Here is a 21,554-nt window from a genome sequence, read left to right on the forward strand (position 1 = left end):
CGCGTGTCAGTCGTTACCTGAAGCTAGTTTTTTTAGATTGTAAAGTGCATTTCCAGCGTATGACGTAGCGCACAAGACCTAGTGCCGTAGTGACAAACGTGGAAGCGCAGAGATCAAAATGCCAGACAGACAATAAAATTCGAAACAAGGTTTTTTTTACATTTTGTGTGACAAGTCCTATGTCATGCGCTGGGAAACGCACTCTCTCATGAACGCACATCAGTAGTTGTTTTAGATTGTAAAGTTGATTTCCAGTGTATGACGTAGTGTACGAAACGTGGTGCCGTAGTGACAAACGTGGAAGCTCAAAAATCAAAATGCCAGGCAGGAAATAGAATTCGAAATGAGTATTTTTTTACGTTTTGTGCGGCAAGTCCAATGTCAGTGTGTTTCCCAGAGCATATCTCATGAACGCGCGTCAGTAGTTATCGCGAGCTAGTTATTTTAGCTTGTAAAGTGCATTCCCAGCGTATGACGTAGCGTACCAGACGTAGTGCAGTAGTGAATAAACACGTGATAAATTTTTCCACGATAGTGTATCGATATTTCAATCTCTACTATCGAAAAAAAAATCAAATCCTCTTTATGCGTCAAACGATCTCCTCCGCTGCTGCTGTAGTTGTCGCTGTCCATTTATCTGTCATATACGACCATTCGGCCGATGTCTCAGAAGTTAGCGGGAGTGAGAAAATTTAAAAACGCCTGCAGCTTTCAAAGCTGACGTGTGGACGCACTTTGGCTTTAAGAACAAAAAAATCAGCTCTAATTTTTTAGACATTTTTGATAAAAAAAGTAGTGTAATGTATCGCAGCGCACAACGTATCGTATCGTGATACGTATTGTATCGTGAGGCCCTTGTCAATACCCAGCCCTATGTTATATGCTGGGAAATGCTCTCTCTCGTTAATGAGCATCAGTTGTTACCGGAACGTAGTTATTTTAGATTTACAATTTTTCTTACAAAATTGCATCAATTTCCTTCAAAAGGCCTTTGTTAAACTCTGAAAACCGTGTGGATTACTTTTATGAAGAATGGATGCACTTTTTTGGGATTTAAATCCGAAGCACCACAAATCTTGGAACAGCCAAGACATTTTCTACTATAACTCGAGTGTGTTAATCTGAAAATATAATCATATACATCGAGGAGGGTTTGTGGGGGGGGTCAGAGTCATTTTCAGGCATCTAATTGTGTAGTAGAATCAAGGAAAGAACCAAATCACTTACCAGCAACTTGGATTTCAATAATATTTGCAAAACTTGCACCAGTATATCCTAAAACAAAAAAAGAAAAAATGTGTGGAGTGATTAATTTTCTAATGTGAACAGTTGAAAGTTGCACTATACTGAATGCAGCTCTGTTCACGTACAATTTTGATCTGTGTGCTGTCTGTCAACTGCTGCACCGTATAAACATCTTCTGTGTTATACTGCAGTAAAATGGCCATCTGGAACGTGGAGGCCTGGAGGCAGAAACATTCATGTATTTAGTCTTCCTATAGCTGGTTGACACCGCAAAGGTCATGAGCTCAATATCCAGAAATCAGTATAAAACAGTGAAGCACCGATGTATCGGGCGCCGATATTTATCGGCCGATTTTTGATGAATTTGAAACCATCGGCATATCGGCAATAGCACGAGAAAGGCCGATACCGATTGTTTATTAATTAACTGCATAAAGAAATCCATTATATGTAAAAAATGAGTTAATTTAATAAAAGAAATGCTGAATAGCACAAACCCCCTTTGAAGGTTGTCATGCTGTCTTATTATATTTGTTTTAGCTTAATTTGTGCTCTCTTATTATGTTGGTCAGTTGAATGTTAATTAGATCCAATCCATGTTCAGTAAAAATAATTTGATACAGAAATAAACTAGCTAATAGACCAACTGTATAGTATTGTGTACAAGTGTTTAATATCGGTATCGGCCAGAAGTTGTCTGTTTAAATCAGTATCGGTCCAAAAAATCCTATCGGTGCATCCCTAGTATAAAAACATATAATTTGAATGCACTGTAAGGATAAAAGGATCCACCAAATGCACAAATGTTAATTCAAATATTTTATAAAAGAAACGACTCAAAATACTCAAAAGTCGTATCTTTAAATCTAAAGGTTAACACATGTACGGCAGAAATATGCAGCATTCAAATCCTATTCATCTTGGCATACCTGTAAGGTGTAGCGGTTTTTGAAGCAGTTGGTGACCAGTTCTCCTTTGGACAGGTGGTAAAGCCAGGTGAGCTTACGGCCGCTGTGCCTGCTGGCGTAGAAGGCTGTGAACCTTTGGTAGCTCCTCTCCAACTGTGTATGCAGGAGAAATCAAGATTTTTATCTATTTTACTTTGGAAGCTGACTCAGATGTCAGCTAAATCTAAAAGAGAAACATGGTTCATTGTAGAAGAATTAGATGTGGTTCGTATTACCTCTGACGGCAGGGCAAACGTGCAGGATTGCTGGAAAGGCCAGGAACCTGAGCTTAGCACCTGGATGCTGAAGTCCACTAGAAAACAAAACAACATCACAATATCTAAGCGATGAGGCTGCAACTAACGATTATTAATCGGATAAAAGCAAATATTACTCAGATTTATCAGACTTTTATTATAGCTAAATAATATGTGTGCTTGTCAATGACAGCAATTAATCCGCGGAATTCCGGAGAGTTTTCCACCGAAATCTGCGGGAGCAAATTCCGTTTTGGGCTTGGCTATATGCCTTACTCCTGCTGCTGTTTAAGTTGTCATATATTGTTTGTACCTGTTCTGAATTTTTTTTATTCATATAAGTTGTTATTTATAGGGCCCTATAAAATCTGTTTTATTTTTTCCCAAATTCCGTTTTATTTTTTCCCAAATTCCGTTTTCTCCGTTTTAATGTTTGCAAATTCAGTTTTATCCGTTTAAATTTTTGGCAATTATATTTTTTACCCTTTACTTTTAAAAGAGTGTGCCTTTAATGTTAATGATTAAAATGTAAATGATTTGGGGAAAAACTGGATAACAGGATTACTTAATGACTATAAAAGATGCATTTACACACGCGCGCGCGCACACACACACACACAACTCAATTCAATGCATTGTTTAGTGTTGTTGCAGAGGCTACAACAAGGTGTCAAAGCAGTGGTGCCTTCAGAAGTGCCTTAAACACATCAATCCAGCGGAACGCGATCCATATTTTATACACAATCGCTTGAAATGCATATAACTTTACAAACATACACAGAATAGTGATCTGACTTAGGAAAGCATGAGCACGCAGCTCTTTGCACGTGCGAGTGAAAGAGAGACAGAGAGCGGCGCCATGATGCAGATAATTATATTTTAAATGCAAGGGATAGTTAGTTTGCCTCAGCTCGCTTGAAATGCATAAAACTGAACAAATACATGAGGATTTGTGTTCGCACTTCGGACAGATGCGTGAGCGCGTGCACATGAGAGAGGTACAGTGAGACAGACATGGATGAGAGAGTGCATGTATCTTTGCGCTCACCGTGAACAGAGTGTTGACAAAACTTCCAAAATAACAGTTCTCTGGTCACATAAAAGTCATGTGAGACCTGCTCGGAACTAGGTGCTTAGCGTCGAATTTCTAAATTTTTCGCTGACGAAAGCAGAGTCGTGGAGAGCCGCTTCGCCATGGTTTCAGTGTTTTGGAGGGGGTCTGAAACGACGGGAGGGGGCGTGTCGCCCAGATTTACTTCCCGGTCTGCATTTCCCCCAGACATACGTTCGTCTCCCACACAAAAACATAATTTTATTCAAAATACGTAAAATTCCGCAAAATTCCACGTTAATACTAGATTCCGTGTTAATTACCCAATTCCGCGATTCCGTCTGCGATTCCGTGATCGCGGAAATTATAGGGCCCTATATTTATAAGTTGATAACCTGCTGTTTCAAACATTAAGTAAAAAAGTAATCCAGACAGTCCTGTTTATGACCGTCACTGTTAATAAATATGCGATTGTATCGCCATTACGTTTTTTTTTTTTTTGATGCGTGCGGGGGGGAGAATATATATTCGAATATATTCGAATACATTGCATGATATTCGATATCCGTTCGAATTTGATTTTCTCAAAAGTGACAGCCCTACTAACCTACCAACGCGTTTTCACAACGCGTTTTCATGCAGAAAATGTGAACCAGCTGAGATCACGGAGTACATAACTAGAGATCGACCGATATATCTGTTTTCCGATATTTTCCCCGATATTTGAGCATTTTCCGATGATCGGATATCGGGTTTGTGATATCGGATTGACCGATAAACGAGAGAATTGAGAATTGCGCGCTGGACGCATCTGAGGAGAGGAGCTCACAGCAGCAGCAACGTGCACAGCAAATATGACGGCGGAGTGACGCGACTTCATTAAAAGGACTTTGAGTATACTTACTTTGCATCTGAGGCATTTATAACACATCTTATTTGTGCATTAATGTATGTTATGTTAAATAAGTTGATATATTAAAAGCAATGTATTCAGTTTGTCCAAAAATAGAGACGAACTCACAAAATCACGTGCTGTTCACTTACCGGGGTTGAAGGCTGAAGCGGTTAACAAGATTTACCCTAAGTTATATTAAAATTTACCAGATTTACCAAACATTATTTTGCTAAAATATCTATATAAATGTCTGTGGATATGAATTAATTATTTATTACCTCCGCAAGCGGTCACAGTTTGATACAGTTAATGCGCGAGTAAATGCATAGATAACAGCGCTGTCAACAGCCATTTCATAAGCTATAACAACAAAATATTAATTATTCTGACATCAAATAACATTACCAGTTAAGAAATTCAGTGATATATAAGCCGTTTTGTTTGTTACTTTCATGAATGTAGTATTCCAGTCAGTGATATTATTTGTAAAACCTCTTTGCTAACTACTTGTTGGACTGCTGAAGGCTACATGTTGCTGGTCAAAACAACCATATTATTCCAAAAAAGGCACTTAATCCACCTGTTTTACTCTATAAACTATGTATAACAAGCAGCCAACTCCGCTATACTTTTCTCTCTCTCCCGCTGCCAACCGCAGCGGGACCTTTGGATCAGTCCATTTCTGACGAAATGATAGGGGTGTTTGGAATGGTCCATGTATTGGGAATATAGTTTCTACATTATTCATTAAATTAATATTATTCTTCACTCTTTCAGACCCCTCTATTTATTACTTTGTATGCAAAGAGGGAGTGATTGTGATGATGATTATTATTATAAGGGTTTGTTCAGTTCAGTAGTGTTGTAGTAATTATTATGTCAAAAACAGAAGTATAACAATAAATAAAAATCGGTTCAGCATATCGGTTATCGGGCAAATAAGCATCCAAATATTTGTTATTGGCATCGGTTTAAAAAAATGAGTATCGGTCGATCTCTATACATAACGGCTACCATAGTTGCAACACGCATTTGGAAAAGCGAGGCGCTAGAGAGCAATATTTGTTTGAATGCAAAATACAATTTCACCACTAGATGGGGGAAAATCCTACTTATTGTCCCTTTAAAACAGATGCTTAGTTTGTGGTGCATTACTATTTTTATGAAAACCCAACAACAATTAAACAAATACAAACTTGGCTATATTAAATGACGAAATTAAATCTTTATTAACCAGCGTTCTTTTGCGCTTTTCCTTCCTTTGTCCTGTTAGGGTTGCCAGATCTGCTTAACAAAATGGTCATTCTGAATTAGTCCAAAAGCATCCCAATAACTATTCACAGCCCAAATACCAACTAATACATGCTAATGAACCAAATCCTTCCATCCCTAACCTGCAGAAACAAGTTTAAAAGAAGCCCATTTCAGCCGAAAGGCAGAGGACCTGGCAACGCTGCGGTCCGGGCAACTCTGCCTTGCTTTTAAACAAACAGCTTGCGTTGAATGAAGAAACAGGGCCTGACTTTAATTATAAGCGCACAGTTTGCGCTGACGCATGTCTGCACTGTCCGACAGTTGTGGTGGCAACGAATTTCATTATCGATTTTATGGATTAGTTGTTGCAGCCCTACTGAAGAGTAAAACTCATACTTACAGTCCAAAGGCTCAGAGTTTGTGAGGTGTTTCTTGAATTGTTCATTGAGGTCTTTGCTCACTCCGATGTCCTGAAACATGCGCTGCAGTTTTGATGTGTATTCAAAGCCGCAGGCTTGCTGAAAACGACAAACCAACCATCAGATATTCGGACAGTAAAACAACTAAAACAAGAACATTTAAGTAAGAATAAAAATACCCCCACAATTTCTGCAGATTACTATAATATTCATAATTAGGGCTGTCACAATGATTAAATAATTGTCTCGTCGCAATAGTTTGAACTCATCGCGATGATTTCAGATCACCCCAATGATTGCACATCTCTTTAAAAAACACAAGGGGGAGCTGCAGTGCCTGTATAAACGAGACCGTACCAGATGGCGCTTCCTTAACTGATAGTGTAGCTATTCAATACAGTGAACAACAATGTGTGAAAATTATTTCATGAACAAAATGTCAAAGCAATAAAACAGACATTTAATCGTCATAATCGCCACAATTTGTTAAGCAATTAACCGTCAGCAAAATGTCATAATCGTGACAGTCCTATTTGTAATATGCTTCCTTGACATCTGCACTAAATTCTTGTATCCTAAATCTGAACTTTATTATGCATTCAAACACAACTGTATAATTGTACAAGATGAATGGTATAAAAGCCAAACCTTTAGTTTGGAGATCATGCTGGCCTCTGCATCATCACTGGCACTGTTCTGATGGACCAGACGTTTGGCCAGCATCTTTGCATAGAACTTCTGAAACACGTCCTTGTCCTCGATGTACTTGAACACCACCATCTAGAGATGAGAGGAAGGGAAATCAATATAGACGTAACGTAAGAGCAATGAGGTAAAAGTGCACTGTGGTGCTGTGATATTGTGAAGCGCACCACTTGATTGAGAGTGTCCTCAAGTTCGGCCTCCTCTGGGTTTTTGGAACTAAAAACATGAGAGAGCTTTGAGTACATTATTAAACAGGCGGATGTAAACGGTGCCTAATGCTTAACGCACAACAATGCAAATGATTCATAAAGCCAATCCAATCCATGCAAACCTTTTCTTGAGCAACGAGTCGCAATATCTGGCCAGTAGTTCGGGCGATTTGCTGGAGGACTGAACCATCTTTGTAACGGCATTGTTATTGATGAAACGCCCGCACGCCTAAAGAGAAATCAAATATTTGTTAACTAATCCTCGAGGATGAGTATTCTTAAAAGGCTGACTTGAATACCTTGTCCAGAGCTGCCACAAAACCAGCATCGTTATTGAATGCCGACATGACCAGGGCGTTGTACTTTTTGTGGACATCCAAAATGGTCTGGACGTACATTTTGGGGTCCTATGAGAAAATAAAACACAAATACAGCAGTTATAAACAGACCACACAAACGGTGGATGCTTGCGATGCTTACTGTCCTCAGATACTAAACAAAAAGTAAACACTAGGCATGGGCCGGTGTGAGATTTTGGCGGTATGATAACCTTAAGCAAGCATTGCAACACTAATGGCGCTCTTCCATTGCATAGTACCCCATGGTTTGGTTTTGGGGAGGGATTATAGGCATGTGGTTATATTTGCGCTGCCTACTGCTGTGACATCATACAAGTGAGAGCGTCGTTGTGCATTCCCATACACTCATTTACTTTTCAGCCCGCCACAAAATTAAAACTGACCACCGCTAAGGAGACTAAGGTGCAACATCATGAACTCACATTGAGAGCAGACTCGCCACACTTCTCTATAGCAGCCAGGCCTTGATTATAAATGTGCGTTTCCAAAAGTTTCTTTAGCTCTCCCAAGCCGTCCGTGATGCGCGACACCAGATTGTACATGCGACCGAGATCTACACGGGGACAAAACGAGGGTTAATGTCTACAACTAAAGGACCCTTGCGAAGATAAAAAAACAAAAGTAATATGAGGTATGCTTCACACCTTCGTTCTTGTCTGCGTCTAGCAGGTTTTGGAACTCTGTGTGGAAGATCTCCAGGTGTTTCTCTATAAGAACCTGCTCACATTTCCTGGCCAGCTCATCCTGTGTGCTCTCATGGAGATACACCTGAACTCTTCTCTGTTCCTCCAGCAGACGAGACTCTGCCTGCAAAACAAAAACACAACATAAGTCTTCTATTCAACATAAAACAGCTATTTACCAACCATTAACAATATTCTGTAACATTTCATAACCTGGTTTCACAGACAAGACATGTATATACTGTCTTTCTATGTATGCATATCTTGTGATCCATGACAATGAGTACCAAATTATTATAATAATTAAAAATATAACCATCTGATAAAGAAAACTTTGTAAACCAAATGTACCTGGATTTATATAATCACCCATATACTGTACACTTATGTGTTTACGTATACATATCTACACTGTACATTCACACTTATCTATGCACACACTTGCACTAGCACATTTGCTTAGGGTCATTTTGTAATGTGTACCTTCTGCGTTTTTTGTCCTCACTTTCATGTCTTAGGCAGCTTGCACTGAAAGACCCAACCCATTTTAAAGGTACCATAATACCCAATTGTCCCAAATATAAGATGACCCTGATAATAAGACGAACCCCACTTTTCAAAGTGTACCTTTTGGAAAAATGCTTTTTGAAGATCAGCTCTTGCCTTTAATAAAGAAAATACTTTAATTTGAAAATACTTTTCATAAGTCAAAGGGCACCAGTTTGGTTGCCTATATTCTTTAATACTAAAAAAACAAAAAGGTAGCGTGCACGCCAAAAAGGTAGCGTTTTTCACACACCGCTTTTCTCTGAGTTTTTTCCATGCGGAGTTAAAAAAATTTAAACTTTGGGTGAAACGCTCAGCTTGTCAATGTCACTTCTCACTTAGCTGTCCAATCACAGTGGAGGAGGGGCATAACAAATATCACAACAACCAACCGGCACATTGTTCATTGACGAACGCAGAATTATGATAGCAACCAAAGCGCTCAGATTAAAAAAAAGCTGAGCCTGCAGTCGGCATCCACTTGGCATTTTCAGCTGTGTATAAACGCTCTGGTGTGCACGCCCCCTTACCTAAATTTGCGTCTACCGCGTCTAGTTTGCAGCTTGAACATTTTGAGTTTACTCGCTTCGTTCGCGTGTGAAAGTCTTGCGTGAAATTCTAGGAGGGGCTTCTGCGACTCCGCTCGCTTCCTGTAATCACGTCTCTACTAGAGCTAGCTTCTAACTTAAGCGTTTGCCGCGGCAACACTCAATTCATGCTAGATGCGCGAATGAGGCGGAATTGCGTCTACTGTGCCGTGCTAAATGCCTTATTCGCGCCCCAAGACCTCCAAGACGCACATCAACGTGCCTTTACGTTGACTTAACATTGAAATCACTTGCGCTTGACGCCTCTACCGCGGCTGGTCTGAACGCAGCATTACTGTAAACAACTGTAGTTTATCAGGTTGCTTCAGTCAAGTTAAACGTTTTTATGTGTATCTGGCTCCACCTACCACATTTTTTTGCGGATTAACAGTATAGCCCTTTTCACAAAGAAAATACACGGAAAATGCGTCCAGGATTTGGCCGGGATCGTACGATTTTTGGTTCATTCACACTGCCAATGATTTGCCGGAAAATGTGAGTGCATTCACACAGATACTGTAAATATCCCAGAAAGACACGTAAAGTGAGGTCCTGCACTTGGTAGTTTTTTTCTCGGTAGTGTCTAAAGTTTGCTTATTATCCATTATTTTTCTCTCCAGAAACCACTCGCGTGCATTTTTGTTTATGATAACAATATATAGGAGCGCGTGACGTGCCATTCGAGTATGCTGGTGATGAATAATCTCAGCTTTATGCTGCGTTTACACCAGCCACGGTAGAGGCGTCAAGCGCGAGTGATTTCAATGTTAAGACGCGTTGACGTGCATCTGGAGGTCTCGCAGCGAGAAGGAGGTGCTTAGAGCGGCACGGTAGATGCGATTCCGCCTCATTCACGCTTCCGGTTCGCGCGAATGGCGCAGATTGAGCGTTGCCGCGGGAAACGCGTGAGTTGCAAAATTTGAACTTCGGCGGAAAAACGCACGTCGTTAACCAATCAGTAGCTTGCCCAATAGTGACATGATTACAGGAAGCGAGCAGAGTCGCAGAAGCCCCTCCCATGAGGCGAATATCCACGTGAATGTCTCAATGACTAGAATTTTACGCGTGGCTTTCACGCGTGAATGAAGCGAGTAAATTTAAAATGTTCAAGTGGCAAACTAGACGCGGTAGAGGTGAATTTGACGCATTAAACGCGGTGTGAACCCACAGTTAAAGTTGGATATTTGATGAGCTCTCCCTTCAGTCCAGTTTGCAGATATTTCTTAATGTGAATGTAACTGCTAAAAAAGAGCTGAACGAAATATCTTGTGGCGATGACGCACAAGCATTTTTGTTTATTATTAAAGCCCGATTTATAGTCGTGCGTAAGTTCTACGCTGTAGCTACGGCGTAGGCTATCCGTAGCCTGTGCGTCAGATCTACGCGGACCGCAAATGCTGTGATTGGTCCACCAGAACCCCTCCCGTCAGGTAAAAAAAACGGTGTCATAGGTATTTCCGTTTGCGAAGGTGAAAACAAAGATGAGCCAAGTTGAGGAGTGATTTAACTCAAACTGCATCAAAAGTCGCTGTTTATTTACTTCCATCATTGCTGGTCTTCTCAAATCATAGACAACAAGTTGCTGTTTCTTCTTCGTTTGTGGGTTAACCAGCGGTCTTGCGCGTGTGTTTGCACGTCGACGCGGACGACAACACAAAAGTATAAATGAAAACCGACGCGGAACCTACGCCATTGCGGCTATGCCGTAGGACCTGTGCACAACTATAACGAGCCCTTAACTCATATGAGCTCGTGATGCGCTATTATTATGCTGGTGAATGATCTCCGCTTCAGCGCGGAGAGTGATGAGCTAACTGATTTCTGCTTTTTTGCAGACATTTCTCATCGTGAATGTTAAACCACCTCGTTTTAAAGAGCTGAGCCTTAACTTCACGTTGCAATGACACGTGCGTCCTCACTACAGCACGCCCCTTACGCCATTGTTTCTGTGTCTCATTCACACTGAGGGCTTTCTGGGTATCTTATGGCAATTTTACTAGGTCCTCTTTCCGGGAGCGATCCCAGGACATTTACAGGACGTGTTTGCGTTCACACAGCTAAGAAACATAACTTTTCAAACTTAAGCAACTTAAAATCATATTAAGTTCAATCATATTACTACATATTGCTGCAAACTGCACATTACGGTGTTAAATCAAAGTGTAATCCATTACAATCTCACCTTCTTCATGTACTCAGTAACGGGATTTTGTTGCAGGAACTCTGTGCTTTCCCTTGTATAAAACCGTTCGGTGTCGGCCAGGAACTGGCTCTCAAAGTACTCCTTGTAGACGGACAGGGTCGGGCCTTTAGCAAAGGCATCGTCCTCGTTGAGACCCAACTCCACTGCAGACGACAGAGTTTGGCATTACTAAACCCAGAACTTAACTTAAACATATAAACTATGATAAAATCATGGCATGGTGTCACACCGTAGGACTGCACCACTCCACTGATGAGTCTGGTGTTGATGGTTTCTCCGTTCCGCTCCTTTTCGATCAGCTTCAATACTGCATTTGTGACCTGGCAGTAGAAGATAACTCCATTCAGCGTTTGTTAAAATTAAAGCCACCCGCCCGATGTGACATGATGTCAGATTTTACCTGCTTATTTAATGGCCGAAACAAGCATTCCCTCCACGTCACCAGAGCCAGCTGGAAAATCATTAAACAGCATTAAAAAAACCGTACAATGCAAATTGAATAAAAGCAGGACAGATTAAAAAAAAACGCTTACAGAGTAGATTTCATAGATCCCCTTTCGACCCTCGTCACACTCTCGGCGGACCCAGTGGCGATTGAGGTAAGCGCAGATCCCATTAAGAACCTTACTGGAGAACCTGTAATCCTCCCACTGCTGTGTGTAGAACTTAAGGACGCTCTCGTCCATGAGGTCTTCTCCATCCTGAAAATAAAACGTTTAGCAGTTTAAGCAAGTCTTATCGAATAGCGGTTACCGTGTGCTATTAGTTTTGAGCGATAGTTATCTGAAAAGAACGAACCTTGGAATGTTGCGACTGGCCAATCAGAATCAAGCATTTTAGAGAGATGTGTAACAATAATAATAATGTATAACATATTGCCTCTAAAAACAACTCAGAATTAATCACGCCTATTCAAAACTTAATTTATCTGTATGTCACATCGATAAAAGTGCTTGATTGAATACAAGACACTGAAACAATAAAAGTAAACAGTTAATAAAAAAAGAACAGGAGAACATTAATATTTCATTTAAAGGATTAGTCCATTTTCTTAAAAAAAATCCAGATAATTTACTCACCACCATGTCATCCAAATTGTTGATGTCTTTTTTTGCTCAGTCAAGAAGAAATTATGTTTTTTGAGGAAAACATTCCAGGATTTTTCAATGGACTTTAATGGACCCCAACACGTAACAGTTTTAACGTAGTTTAAAATTGCAAATTCAAAGGACTCGAATTGATCCCAAATGAGGCATAAGGGTCTTATCTAGCAAAACGAGTGTCATTTTTGGCAAGAAAAATAAAAAATATGCACTTTTAAACCAGAACTTCTCATCTATCTCCGGTCCTGTGAAGCGCCAGCGCGACCTCACGTAATTGTGTAATGCCGTGGAAAGGTCAGGTGTTACATATATGAAACGCACATTTGCGGACCATTTTAAACAATAAACTGACACAAAAAATTTAATTAGTATCATTCCACATACAACAAGTTCGGAACGGTCCTCTTTCTCCACACTTGTAAACACTGGGGCGTATTTTCGCATACCTCATCCGTGACCTCTTGACGTGATGACGCGTCACAGGACCGGGGCAAGACGAGAAGTTGTTGTTTAAAAGTGTATATTTTTATTTTTATTGTCAAAAATGATAATCGTTTCGGTAGATAAGACCCTCAGGGCTCAACGCAAATAATTTTTTATACTGGCCCGGTCGGGCCAGAGGTTCAGGTTTTCACTTGCCCTGCCAAAGTTTTCACTGGCCCCAAGAAAAACAAATTCACCTATTTAAAAATAATAATTCAAAAGTCAAATATAATTGTACACATATACAACAGACATGTTCCCACAAAAAAGGCTCCCAACTTTTCTGCTTTACCTCAGGAGCGTAGCTAGAATTTTATTTTTGGGGGTCCCATCTTAAATTTGAGGGGGCAACACACTCTCTCTCTCTCTCTCTCTCTATATATATATATTTAAGCAATAAGGTACGAGAGGCTGTGCTGTATCGTGAATAAGTAACGGCTGAAGGGCGTTGTTAGGCACGTAGCGAAGCCCTTCAGCCGTTACTTATTCACGATACAGCACTTGCCTCGAGTACCTTATTGCTTTTATAAAACGGTTACTACACAATATTAAAGTAAAAAAAATATTAGTGCAACTTTCATGAAGTTAAATCAATAAAAGCATTCCTTCCGCTAGAAAAATAGTCCCTGACTGCGAACAATAACATGAAAGCTCAAATAAAAACAACAAACTGTTCTCAGACTTTGTCTCATTATATGTTTAAGTGTTGCTAAGGGTGTTGCTAAGGGCGCAGTAATATTAAATAGAACCGTTGGGTGAAGCGGTCATAGCAGTGCTTTATTGTGAATAAAGCACACCTATTGACCAATCAGAATCAAGGATTGGAACTAACCGTTTTATAAATATATATATATATATATATTGTACTTTGCATGCCAGCTGCCATTGTCACCAAATATTAATGAACTCTCATGCAAAGATGACAGCATAAGTTACGCACAACAACACTTGACATGAGCTAATCTAATCAAGTTAGAAAACAGCTGTCAATCAGACTAAGAAATCAACATTTTCTTATTTTATTTTAAGCAATTGGAAATCTGAGGGGGGAACATGTAAATGAGGGGGCCAAGGCCCACCCAGGCCCCCTCGTGGCTACGCCCCTGCTTTACCTGTAAACTGACAGCAAACTGTGCAAAATATTGCATCGTTTCTTTCGTCGTGTTTTACCCAAGTAAATGTCTGCTTCCAAGATGTTAAATAATATACATTGATGAAAATACATTTTAGTGACTGAGGGTGAAGCACTGGCCCGATCCGGCAAGTGACAATACTTTTTACTGGCCCGAACATCTCTCACGCTTGCCCCGGGCTAACGGGCAGTCCTTTATGTTGAGCCCTGCCCTTATGCCCCGTTTGAGATCTTTTAAAAAAACTGTTACGTGTTGGGGTCCATTAAAATGAGAAAAATCCTGAAATGTTTTCCTTAAAAAAACATAATTTCTTCTCGACTGAACAAAGAAAGACATCAACAATTTAGATGTCATGGTGGTGAGTAAATTACCTTTTTTTTTTTTTAGAAAATGGACCAATTCTTTAAAGGGCACATATTATGCCCATTTTTACAAGTTGTAATATAAGTTTTAGGTGTCCCCAGAATGTGTTAGAAGTATCAGCTCAAAATACCCCTAAGATCATTTATTAGCATGTCCAAAATGCCCCGAATTGGTTGGGAGAAAAAATGTGCGTTTTCGTGTCTGTACCTTTAAATGCAAATGAGCTCCTTATTCCCTTACCAATAGAAACAGCGCATGCGTTCGGTTAAAAAAAGTTCTGATTTTTGTGAATACAGTCTGATACAATAGTCTCACTATTGAGATATGATTTACAGCATGGAACTCGCTGAGGGTAATGCAGGACTATCAGTCAGTGGCTGTGGGCGGGGCTTTATCAGTGTGAGGTCACATTAACAAGAGAATCAAATTGGCATTCATAATGAGAGTGCTATTAAAAAAGTGGGTGGATTTTTCATTGTAGAGTGGTTGTGTTTACACACCAACCAAACATCTTTATGCGTATGCAGATTTTGCATAATATGTGCCCTTTAAGCATTTAGCAGACACACTTATCAAAGTGATAAAAAAGGCAAACAATATTCGTCATAAAATGCTTTACATCCGATATAGGGCTGCATGATAAAATGCGATATATGATAGACTTATGTGATATGATAATGCTAATTTGCTAAACTAAAACTTAAAATTATATAGTAACCAACATTCTTTCTGAGAAAAGAAAACATTTCTTCCAATGCAAACCTTGCAGCTCTAATCGGATACCATACACCATTCTTAAAATGCTTAAATGTACCTTCAGTAAGTTTGTAAGGTAATTCTTCAGAAATTCCTTTAATCGCTTATAGAGTTCCAGCCCCACAAACTGAGCTCCTCCGGGTGTGGAGGTCTTCTTAGAAGGTTTGGACGGAGGGGCACCTGCAACGCGGGCCTGATTCGATTGATGCACACTAGTGCAATAATTATACACATGAGTGTAAAAGAGGAAATTAAGGACATAACAGACTGCTGACAAATCGTAAAACTGCAGCTTTGGACCTTCGTTTGCAAACTAAGCTTTATCTTCACGACCTCTTTTGGTTAGTGCACAAAACTAAAGGATACGTGTAGAGCTCCATGTAGCGCGACCTGGCCATGCTCTGCCGGGTATACACCTGCTGTATACCTGCCCGCAGGTCCTCCCAGATCTGGTCCAGCCCAATCTGCTTCAGACCGTGAGGGGTCTGAGTCCGGTTAGACGACATCCTCTCTTCCTCTCGGCCCTGCCGCTGCGAGTCTTGACGTGCAATTGGTTCTCGTACCTGTCACTCAAGAGCTACTCCTCCATGGGGTCCAGCGGCTAGAGAGGATGACGAGGGTCAGACCCTCAGGGAACGGCGACAGTCAGGAAGGAAACCTGCGGGGAAGAGAGTCACATAGTCTGCTACGAGTATGACTTGATGTAAAAATGTTTTCAAAATCAAAGCAAAGCAAAAACAACAGGCTGCAGAAGATGAAACGACAAAGGTTTTCCCTGGGATAAACATTCCTTGTGTGGAATCTACAGTTCATTAGATCCTGGGGTTCCCTTGCTTGTATCCATGGCAACAATTCAAGGAAGAGAAAATATTCTGCTGGAAGCGAGTGCTGTAACCACGCAAACTAACTAACTCTCCTACCATGAGATCATAAAGATACAACACAGTGATTGCATGACAACACATGGTTATACCATAATAATTCCGGCTTGGGAAATATTATTATAAAACAAGCATAAACACTTAAAGGGACAGTTCACCCAAAAATTTTAATTCTGCCATTGGCCCTTTTCGCTCAAAGATTATGGAAGATACATGACAAATGTGTCAGGGATCAGTAGATTTTGGTTTATTCACATTTAAAGTGATTTTGGAAAGACACATGATGTGAAGTATTGCATTATATTCGTAATCGTACATTTAGCGTAACGTTTTTACCATGTAATACTGCTCTGGTTTGTTTACGTATTTAAGCACCACAGTTTGAAAACAAGTGATACTAAGCCATTGAAACCCAAACAACTGAGCTAAATGCGCACGCTGTTTCATTGTGAGAGGAGCGTGCAAGCCACGCTTTCACTGCTCATTAAACTCGTTAGCATTTTTGCTGCTTTATTGGCCTTAAATACATATATGCATCAAAATTCCTGTCTTTGCAAGTATCCTTATAAACACAACCATTTAGGTCTTAAGAGAAAATAAACAGCTAAAAAAACCCGCATGTGAATCCGGACTTTGGTCTTAAAGGGGAAGTTACGTAATTGTACTGCTGTCTGTCACCTATGCTAATCCAACAGCATTGAGAGAAAAATCTCTTACTACTCTTGACTAAATCACTTTCTACCTTTAATAAGATATCTTTAATATAAAATATCTTCAGTGAGCTGGAGTTTTGTTGGTTTGTTGTCAAAATTCTATGGCATTAAAGACTTTAATAACAGAAAAACCTTTGTCATTTGTCAAAAGAAAACTCTACAGTGATTAGGGGTGTGACGAGACACTTAATCCACGAGACGAGACGAAACACGAGATTGGGTTCACGAGAACGAGACAAGACAATATTTTTACACTTTTTAAGAAACCCTCAATGATAAAATAAATGAGTAAGAAACTGAAATCACATTATTTTTAAATGTTTTAACTAATCAAGGACTGTCCCTAACAATTATTTTGCTAACTGATAATGAAGTAATTTGTTATTTTGGGGTAATAAAAATAGACCCAAGTGAGCAGTAGCATTTAAAATTACAAAGATGCAATAATAATTGGTTCAAATAAAGTATTAAAACCAAGATACATTAAACAACATTTTGTGGCCTATAAATATAAAAAGCATTATGTATGTATTATAACAAATGCCAATAGGGGGCGATAGAGGACTCGTCTCGCGGATGCTGTCTTCACTTTCGACGGAGAGAAACGCTTTTTTTTAGTCAAACAATATTTAAGTCCTTATTAATATTTAATTGAAGAGTTTCGTTGCAAAACGAGATAAATCCATTTTTTTACATTTTTGTCAAAACATGTTTATTATTATTATGTTATCATGTTATTATTTTGTTTTATGGTGCTACTTAGCTGTATTTTTTAAGTTATGAAGGTTTAAATCAAAACAAACCAACTGCAGTTGCATTGATATTAATTGGAATGCACAACCAAAAAACACGTTTCTGAACAATTAAAAAACCGGTGGTTATCTCGTTTTGCAACGAAACTCTTCAATGTCCATTTCTTTACACTAGAAATAGGGCTGCACGATATATCGAAAATGTATCGGCATCGCGATAACTGTGTAAGCGATATGCATATCGCAGGGAGCTGCGATAACTTGCATTTATTTTAAGTGTCTATCATTTGTGTGTTCCATGCTTAGATCGTCCAAATTACACCGATCAGAAGGTGGTTCCCACACACTTACTTTACTTGGGCGGCTCTCTCAAGTATATTAACAACTGCCCACGTATATTTAGCATCAAATTTTGTCTTTTTTTGTCCGTGATAATGACATTATGCGTGCGAGCACGTTGTGTCTTTTCTGATGAGTTCGCTGTGCGTTCGCGTGCTTTCTGTTTCTCGATGAATTAGGTGCAACGCAAAGCTCAGTGTCACATTGTATCCTTCCATGTTCCTGAACTTGATCATAGTTGTATCCATTAGAGGTCTTCACGGAAGGACACGAGTCTATATTTTTAAAGGTCAGGCGGGTCCGACTCGGTCCCATTTTAATTACTTCAGGTACCGGGTCTGTTTAAACCCAAGTCGATCAGAGACGGCCGTGAAGAGTCACCGCTAACGCACTATAGCGCATGTTCAGTCTCAAGCGTGCCTTCGGTTTCTATGGCGATGAAAACTTACTCTTGTTTATATAAAGTGACGGCCACGCGGTGCACTTTCTTTCTCCCATGTTTATAGTATTATTATCAATGAACCGTCTTTTTATATCTAAAATGTTTGCTACAAAGATGGTAGCAAATAACCAATGTTAAGCCCATTATACTGAACGAGCAGCTCAAACTGTCAAACATCACGTCATGCTGAATCTACATACTTTACATAGAGTATACTTTTGAATCTAAAGTAATGAGGGATTAAGCTCTTTTAATCTGCAACAGGGGAATAGAAAGAGAGGCACTTTTACTGCTTCTACACAAACCTATCAACTTTATAATCCATAGACCTGCATTGTCTATCATTAATATACTATACATTTTATTGTATAAAGTTAGTCATTCTACACCTCTCACAATGTTAATAAATCCATTTAAAGGGGGTCATATTCACAAGTTCATTCAGCTTTGTTCATGTCAAAGAGAAAGGAAAGAGAGTTTGCAGTGGTTGGATTTATGAAATTAATATAAATATTCAATAAATCAAAGTACTGCGTTATGGTCACACATTACTAGCTTTTTGTCACATGTATAGCATAGTTTAATTACATCTTAAGAATATGCATTACCTCTTTATTTCATTGCATATCTAAATAATGCTAAAATAAAAGCAAATAATTTTTTTTTCTCTAAGTAAGACATATCGCAAGGCATATCGCCATCGCACCCACCAACAGAACTATCGCATATCGCATATTTTCTCATTATCGTGCAGCCCTAACTAGAAATGATACAGCCACAGTCATTTTTTGAGCAAGAATATTAAATCATGTAAACCCTGTGTGAGGGTTTAACCTGCTGAGACACATCTGACACTGATCAACAGACAAACACAACGCATCTCAAACTTCATACGAGTTCCCATACGAACATTATTGGAAACCTAAACAAAAAAGCAAACGCAGTAAAAGACAAATATAATGCATGCACTGTATAAGTGTCAAACAGAAAGCTGCATCCTCTGGAGGTCGCATATGCAGGCTGCATATGTCATCAAGGTTTATTTCAGATCATTAACTGAGCATTACATTCGCAAGTCGTGAGCATATTACAACAATTTGCGATTAACTAAATAATTAGTAAACTTTATAATTAGTGATGCACCGATGTATCGGCCGCCGATATTTATCGGCCGATTTTTGATGAATTTGAAACCATCGGCATCTCGGCAATAGCACGAGAAAGGCCGATACTGATTGTTTATTAATTAACTGCATAAAGAAATCCATTATATGTAAAAAATGAGTTAATGTTGTTAATAAAATAAATGCTGAATAGCAAAAACCACCTTTGAAGGTTGTCATGCTGTCTTATTATATTTGTTTTAGCTTAATTTGTGCCTCTCTTATTATGTTGGTCAGTTGAATATTAATTAGATCCAATCCATGTTCAGTAAAAATAATTTGATGCAGAAATTAACTAGCTAATAGACCAACTGTATAGTACTGTATACAAGTGTGTAATATCGGTATCGGCCAGAAGTTGTCTATTTAAATCGGTATTGGTACAAAAAATCCTATCGGTGCATCCCTATTTTTAATTGTTAATAATCTCTAATAAGACAGTGATAACGTAAATGCAGTTTAAAAATGCGACCTCCGAAGGATGCAGTCTTTTATTTGAGAAACGGCCAGCACCTCCACAAGAAATCTAAACACATTTAATCTCGTGAGATCTCGTCGCACAAGATCTCGTGACACCCTTAACAGTGATGCATATCGTTCTTATGATATAAAATGAATCCTATCATGATATAAGATTTTGGTCATATCGCCCACCCCTTGTCCATTCAAGTTCACTATATGGAGAAAAATCCTGGAATGTTTTCCTCAAAAAACTTCATTTCTTTTCGACTGAACAAAGAAAGACATTAACATCTTGGATGACATGGGGGAGCCACACATCAATCGGTCTGTGCAGCATTAAAAACCTCCTGCTCGTGGATCAAACCCGGGCGGGCGCTCCTGTTGGTCTGACTCCATTTAATTACGTTGAATTATTTTAACGCGTTAATGATTAATGAATTAATAGCAGGAGCTAACACGTTAATGCTGCCAGCCCTAATATTTATATTAGATTTTTGTGTAATATTAAGCTACACTTGTTAAAATGACTCGCAGTACCTGGTCCAGGATGACCCTGTGTTATTATTCATTTTGAGAGGCTCTTTTCATTTTTACTAATACTTCAAACAAACCAAAATAATAGACATATTTATGAGTCCAAATGTAAAATTACATTTTTTCAAAAGATCATTAAAATCAATACAGGTTTCAAAAGGCACCTATACCGGTTAAGTCAGAAGCCAGCTATAGGTTATTAATATCATCATTTGTCCAGGAATTGTAGAAAAAATACACAAACTGAAAATACAAAGAATTTAGCAATTGTTCAAAAATGTATTCATGTGATTTTATACATTAACCGTACCATCAAAATCTATAATCGTTGCATCCCTACATGGGAGTGAGAAAATCATCAGAATTTTTTATGAAAGTGGAATAATCCTTTAATCTGGCAAACAATCTTATATTCAGTGCGGATCGTGAGAAGCTCCCTGATCTCTGCTTCATTCCAGATTGCAGATCTGCATTTAAACCCCCTGTGTCGAAGAGAGCTGAACGATAACCATATTGTTGGGATGACATTGTTCCTGTCTTTTGTTTAAACAGGATGGATCGCGGAAATGTTACTAGTCAATTACGAGAGTGTTTGCGGAAATGTTATGCAGGGCTCCAGACTAAGGGCCAATCCCATTTCTCTGTCTTACCCCTTCCCCTTACCCCTACCCCTTAGTTTTGCACGTTCACGTGAGAGTAAGGGCTATCCCAATTCTCGTTTTGATCAAGGGGTAGGGCTAAGGGCAAGTGGTAGATACCCCTTAAAACCAAGAATTTCCGCGAGCTTACTTGAAACCAAGGGGTACCCAGAATACACTGCGCAACCGGCAAAAATGGCGGCCAGAGAGTCCCATAAATGTAAGTATTTTCGGCTTAATAATTAATTAAAAAATGACTAACGTCTTGTTTTGTGCTCTACACAGTCCTGTTCATATATATTTGAATTATGTTCTTAATTTAAATGTTTTAAAATTTCGCTAGTTTGCTACGCTAACGTTAAGTTGCTGATTTGCACAACATTCCCGTATTTGCTGATTTGCACAACATTCCCGTATTTCTCTAACTAGCCA

The 21,554-nt window shown here is 39.2% G+C and overlaps 1 protein-coding gene across 1 annotated transcript in view; it reads right to left on the minus strand.

The window, feature by feature from the left end:
• cul1a (cullin 1a) overlaps window positions 1-21,554 on the minus strand; it is a 28,981-nt gene that overhangs the window by 4,819 nt on the left and 2,608 nt on the right. Inside the window, exons 2-18 of the mRNA XM_055201347.2 lie at window positions 15,565-15,856; window positions 15,257-15,434; window positions 11,894-12,061; window positions 11,761-11,811; window positions 11,590-11,680; window positions 11,340-11,503; window positions 7,986-8,148; window positions 7,764-7,894; window positions 7,282-7,389; window positions 7,105-7,211; window positions 6,941-6,989; window positions 6,717-6,848; window positions 6,050-6,167; window positions 2,429-2,505; window positions 2,175-2,306; window positions 1,371-1,463; window positions 1,228-1,275 (exon numbers count right to left, since the gene is read on the minus strand). Coding sequence (XP_055057322.1) covers window positions 1,228-1,275; window positions 1,371-1,463; window positions 2,175-2,306; window positions 2,429-2,505; window positions 6,050-6,167; window positions 6,717-6,848; window positions 6,941-6,989; window positions 7,105-7,211; window positions 7,282-7,389; window positions 7,764-7,894; window positions 7,986-8,148; window positions 11,340-11,503; window positions 11,590-11,680; window positions 11,761-11,811; window positions 11,894-12,061; window positions 15,257-15,434; window positions 15,565-15,704 — 1,950 coding nt within the window. The 5' untranslated portion in view covers window positions 15,705-15,856. The remainder of the gene's footprint in view (window positions 1-1,227; window positions 1,276-1,370; window positions 1,464-2,174; window positions 2,307-2,428; window positions 2,506-6,049; window positions 6,168-6,716; window positions 6,849-6,940; window positions 6,990-7,104; window positions 7,212-7,281; window positions 7,390-7,763; window positions 7,895-7,985; window positions 8,149-11,339; window positions 11,504-11,589; window positions 11,681-11,760; window positions 11,812-11,893; window positions 12,062-15,256; window positions 15,435-15,564; window positions 15,857-21,554) is intronic.

This window comes from Misgurnus anguillicaudatus, chromosome 2 (assembly GCF_027580225.2).
Source record: "Misgurnus anguillicaudatus chromosome 2, ASM2758022v2, whole genome shotgun sequence".
Taxonomy (NCBI): Eukaryota; Metazoa; Chordata; class Actinopteri; order Cypriniformes; family Cobitidae; genus Misgurnus; species Misgurnus anguillicaudatus.